The sequence below is a fragment of the Sipha flava genome, unplaced genomic scaffold, assembly GCF_003268045.1.
Source record: "Sipha flava isolate LNK unplaced genomic scaffold, YSA_version1 84_pilon_pilon, whole genome shotgun sequence".
In the NCBI taxonomy this organism is placed as follows: Eukaryota; Metazoa; Arthropoda; class Insecta; order Hemiptera; family Aphididae; genus Sipha; species Sipha flava.
Genome location: NW_020273626.1, coordinates 1,845,806 through 1,851,805, shown reverse-complemented (window position 1 = coordinate 1,851,805; position 6,000 = coordinate 1,845,806). Strand labels below are relative to the sequence as shown.

Here is a 6,000-nt window from a genome sequence, read left to right as displayed (position 1 = left end):
CAAGTTTATATACAGTTATTAATTAATGTGTATTTTTATTTAAACATTTTCATTCACAAAAATAGTAAGGAAAACTTATTTGTCAACAACGATAAAAAAAATGTCACTTATTTTAAGCTATTCAAACATTGAATAATACAAAACAACACAAATATTATCTGTAGATAACCGTCATTTGTGACAACATTAATGGTAATACAATTTAAAGGTGATAATATATTAAATTATATATAAATTAATATATTTTATTATATTTTATATATTTATTTAATATAGGTAATTAAATATTATAACACCAACTTAAATATAAATAATTTTTCGTATAAATAAATAATATTAATAATAATTAACGCTATTTTAGTTTTAATATCAATCTTTATGGCACCATGACAACATTACCTGTACATAATACAAATACAATTTAATAAAATTATAATATGACATAAACAAAAACAAAATATTCTATATTATCCTAAATTATTTGATAATATAATAAAACATAAATATTACTATAAAACAAAAGAAAAAAAAATCATCCAATAATTACAAATTTCTATATATATATATTTTAAATACAAAAAGAAAAAAACGAATACAATTTTGGATATACGAAATACAAAATATAAATTTTTGTACAGAGCACCTTTTATTTAAGTGTGTGTGTGTGTGTTTTTATATAACACTGATACGTTTCTCTCACTTTTCCGTCAAATACGAATGGACCAACAAAAACCGACGTAAACAACGTCAAACTAGTATAAAATCTCACAATTAAAAAAGAAAAAAAAGAAAGAAAAAAACCCCGTATAATTAAATTCACACAAAGTGCTTGGATATACTACTAGTTTTAAATACTATTACAACTGACTGAACACAATTTATTGAGCGCTACTTAACTTACACAACGAAAAATTTGAGACCCTCCACCAAATATTATACAATATTGTATTAAGTGTGAAATACACGATAAATACGTCAATAACAAAGTATACTTTATGATAGCAATGTGTAGAAAGTATTATCAATACCCATTTTGTGTTATGAAACATATTACTTATTGATTCGCCACGATGCACTTACTGATTGTTAAATCATGATAAATCATTTTGAATTTCTTTTTTCATTTTTATGCTCATGAAAAAGTAGACATAGTAAGACATTAATTATAAAAAAAAAAAAAATTAAAAAAAATTATACAGATCAGAAAAAAAAATACTATCACACATTTTTTTTTAATCAATTCGGATGTGTTTCAAAATTAATTTCGTCATAATACATTATAAATAAATTTCATTAATACAATCAAGAGATAAAACACATCATTACAAATGGACGCGACATTTTTCATTAAATATAATATATATCGATATACGGTTGTAACTATGTACAATTTCTAAACGTAAACAACACAACTAACATTTTTAAAATGATTGAGCATTGTGCACGCTGTTCGAGTGTTTTAAACGTGCAAATCGGTGGTCCGTAATTGATTAATCAATTAATAATAAGTAAAGTAAGAAAAACATAATAAACAATACATTTTCGGGAGGGAAGGGGAGTTCTACGCGTAACATACTTTTGTAAAAAAAAATAAACTAAAATAAAAAAATGAATTAAAAAAAAAACAGTACCACATCGTGGATGTATCGAATTGTGCGTTTGTTTATTACTTGGTATGAAGATGAGCGGACGGTTATCATGTGGCCATTTCCGGAACGCTCTCGCATTGGGTGGACGTAGAAGATCCGCAGCCGCCGATGTCCACTATCGCAGCGGTCGGCTGAACGGCCACTCCTGTGGGTTTGCTGAACTCCGCCCGTCCCAGGTCCAGGAGACGCTTTTGCGCCGCGGCCGCGGTCACCATATCTAACATGACGTACGCCGTGCTCGAAGCCAGCAGGATGGTGGGCGATGGCTGCTGTTCGCCGCCTTCGTTGTTCTTTCCAAGCTCGCCGGCAGCCGCGGCCGCAGCGATCATCATTTGCTTGCCGCAATAGCCGTCAAGACGGTTTTGTTGCTGCTGCTGCGATTGCTGTTGCTGCTGCTGCTGCAGTTGCTGCTGCTGCTGCAGTCGTTGTTGCAATTGTTGCAGCTGTTGCATTGGTTGTTGCGTTCGGGACTGTTGCGGATGCTGTGGCTCGCCGTTGAGTCGACGGTACGGCAGATATTCGTCTTTCTGCGACTGAAATTTACACGAAACGCTAAACGGTTAAAATAAATAAGAGAAAAAAAATAGAAGTGTTGTAAATAATATCATAGATTTGAGTCGATCATGAATAAAATGGTATTGTATAAGTTTTACACGAAAGGGTTACTTAATAATACGGTATTGTGACAAAATATTCAACATTTCAACCGCATGACGTACATACAAAATTTGTAAGTGTATTTGTATTTAATATCATAGATTTTGCGAAGTACTTTCCCATCGCGGCTGAAATGAAAACATCAAAAATCGCAGGGAAATTGAAAAGTAAAAGTCAACCTAAACGTGTAATAATAACACTTGTCCAGGTAGCGGAGAAAATAAATAAACGTATCGATTAATTTTTGGCCTTTTATTTTCCCCATAACAAAATGAAAAAAATATCGAAATTGAAAAGATAACCCTCGCCTCTCGTCAAGTTCAATACGACGGATTGATAAGAAGAAGGAAGAGAAAGGTAAAATCGACAAATACAGTGCCGGGTACTTAAATGAGATTATATTACACGGGCGGGAGGAGAGATCATACAGGAGATACACATAGCAGTAATGTACTTGCCTGGAATTCACGTTGGTGTTTGCCGTCGGCCGACGCCACAGAAGAATCGTTTCTACCGTTGTACGACTGCGGGTGACCGTTGCCAGGCCGACGTCGGAGCAGTAAGTTCTTATCGTGCGACCGCCGCTGATCGCCAACGAAACAATCGACGATCGCCGTGCCGGCGGTGACGCTGTCGTGCCGGGGAGGAGACGCGCTGCTGCCGAATATGCAGCTGTCCTGGTAACCGCGGTCGTTGTTGTCGTCGGATGGTGCTGCCACGACAATGTTACAGGGGTCGCGCGGTGGCCCGGTCACGGTAGCAGCCACGAACCCGGACGCGACCGGCGCCTCGGGCATCGAGAAGAACGGCAGAACCGGTTCGAGCGGCCGGGCCGCGTCGTCGTCGTCATCGTCGTTACTCTTCGCCACATCGTTGTCACTCTTGCGGGCCGTTGGCTCCATGGACGGCAGTATGAGCTGCGCATTAAAAACACAGAAAATACAATTGTCAATACAGTCACGACGTACTGTGGTGCGCTACGGTTGCATCAGACAGATGACGTTGATATGGGGGGGGGGGGGGGAAGGAGAAGGCGGACAAACGGATTTTAGCGTTTAAATTTATAAAATTTGTAATAATTTAAAATTCAAAACGGTTCCCAAATGTAATGAAATGATTACAACACCAATCTACGATCACGGTTCCCGGAGAAAATATTGATCGTACACTGTTTGCCGTAAAATGTTGTTGAGCGACCACGTAAGGATATTGTTATCATCCCCATCCGACGCTAGTATATTACGTTTATGTATGTCCTTTACGCTTATGTACGAGGCGTTCAACTGTTTGTCATTTAACGTACGTAAATATAGTACGTTAACAGTTAACAATAAAATATATCATCTAAAAACTCACATTCCTCAATATAATGGCACTCATTTGGGAGGGGAGGCGGGGTCATTGCTTTCCACTGGAGAAATAATACAAAGTTGATATTCAATAAATATTATTATTATTGTTATTAGGGCACGAAAGAAGTATTAAAATACTTGATTACCCTTTCAAACCTATGAACACCAATAATGTATAATTGTGTGCGCTCAAAAACTTATTAATATACAAAGGAATAAATAATTTTATGTGTTTTAAATGACTGGATTGATAAGTCCATTAATATAAAAATATACAATTAACATTTTCACTGAAATAAACGTTTCAACTTAAAATAACCGACCGTGAAATTTAATTACAGAAAGTTAATGATCTATTAAATAAGTAAAGTACCGTAACTAAGTCAAAAAGGTAAAACAAAATAATGTTAAGATATATTCTTAATCATTTACTTATATTTAATTACTACTTCGTCGGAGAAGACAAATTCAAAATTCGGTGTCCGATATGTTTATTTCATTTATACTTGTATATAAATGGATGTGATTATACAACGGAAAAAAAACAGGGAGTCATCACGGTTGAGTGAATATTATAGTTATGTCGGTCTTTTAAATTTGAAACCAATGTACCATTACTTTCGAGAAAAAAAACAATCCTGAGTGAAAAAAGTCGAATGGGTCCGTTTATATTTTTAAGGTGGTTGATGTAGAAGTAGAACTAATTTTTTTAATAAAGTAGGTTTAACTTTTAACTGAAAATTTTTTTACCTAACCTACCATTAGCACAAATTGTATTAAAATATTTAGAAAATTATGTCCAATTAAATATTAACTCCTCTATACATTCTAACGACTGATTGAATAATGTGTGAACAATTGAACCTCGACCTAGGTTGAATTTTTTTTTGTAATTATTTCTCGATCGTTTGGAAAATTGTTGATAAATAAAAAAATAATAAAAAAAAATTACCTTCAACCCTGCCAAAGTACCAACTAGAAAATTACCATAATTGTGATGATCGTAGTGATCCGCCTGATCGAAATCGTGTACGCGGACACGAGAAATAAAAATAAAACAGACGTTTTGGTAAAACCAAAACATGCATTTTACATTTTACACCTTTCGCTTAGAATTTAAAATAATAACAATAATTACGTGATGTTTGCTGGACGATGAATCGTCGTCGTCTGCCACCGTGGTGGTCGTCGTAGCCGTCGCTGGACTCCAACGGGCCGGCGGCAGTCGTTCACAAATCGAATCGCTCCGGTTTCGTTCGTCGGACGCGGAGACGTGTGAGTTGCCGTTGGCTGGCGTCGTGTCGTAAATAATGTGACCGTCTTCCAAGTAATATTGCTGACTCGACTCCGGCCGACTGTCACTGAAGTTGTTGTAATGGTCCTGTCGATCGCGATAAAAATTTAGATGTTAACAATAAAGCGTTCAATACTTTTCGCAAAACTCATGTCAATAGTTTTATAGCGCGGATCAAGGGTGACACAACCGGGTTCTCGGGTCAAGTTAAAGGGTGATGGGAGACGAAGGGTGTGAGAGGACAATGCTGGAGTCCCTATCGTTTTATGGATGAAACAAAATCGTGGTGACATTCACCTTACCAATCTACCATTTGTAAACGTTTTTCCTCGATCGTTCAAGCATATTTACTTTTAATATTTTCTTTGTATATATATTTTCCTTACAAACGACTAGGCATCAAAAATTACGAATTGTTTGTCAAATTGACCCTTTGGACAAAAATGTACATCAATAATTATTATTATTATAAACAATCATAATATTTTTGATGAACCGATTTTTTTTGAACCGTTTTGTAAGCTGTCAAATTAAAAGTTTTGCGCTGACATGAGTGAATAATTTTGGAGGGGCTTCTGAAGATTTTGAAGGGGTTCGAGTCACCCTTTTCCTTCTTAAAGTAAGACATACGAAAACCGTTGCAATTGAATTGGTTCCCAAATACAGGTAGTCGATATTTTACCCTTAATAAGTATCTTTGAATTGGCTCCCAAGGATTTACTATTGAATTGGCTCCCTACCTTTTTTTTTTGGAAAAATATATTAGTTACCAAAATGTTATTAATAATTTAAAGTTAGCCGTTATTTCTTAAATTAGGTTGACGTCACCCACAAGATAACCGAGTAGATTCTTAAGTTAAACCAGGGCCGGCTTTAGATACGATCGACGTGTGCGACGGCACAGGAACGCCAAAATCAGGGGGGACGCGCAAGAGGCGTTAAAACTAGAACACCCTCAAGCACTAGCGGTAAAATTCTTATACAGTTTGCAGACGGGCGGAGGCGTGGTAGCGGTACTAGGCAATTTCTAATCTTGTCGTCGCCACTT

At 35.9% G+C, this 6,000-nt stretch overlaps 1 protein-coding gene across 2 annotated transcripts in view; it reads right to left on the bottom strand.

The window, feature by feature from the left end:
- Positions 1-1,594: 1,594 nt before the first annotated feature.
- Positions 1,595-6,000, bottom strand: part of LOC112693324 — a 74,458-nt gene continuing 70,052 nt past the window's right edge. For both annotated transcript variants that reach the window (XM_025568314.1, XM_025568313.1), the window contains 3 exons: positions 4,797-5,039; positions 2,765-3,223; positions 1,595-2,182 (listed from right to left, as the gene is read on the bottom strand). In XM_025568314.1, the coding sequence (XP_025424099.1) occupies positions 1,697-2,182; positions 2,765-3,223; positions 4,797-5,039 (1,188 nt within the window). In that variant the 3' untranslated portion in view covers positions 1,595-1,696. The remainder of the gene's footprint in view (positions 2,183-2,764; positions 3,224-4,796; positions 5,040-6,000) is intronic.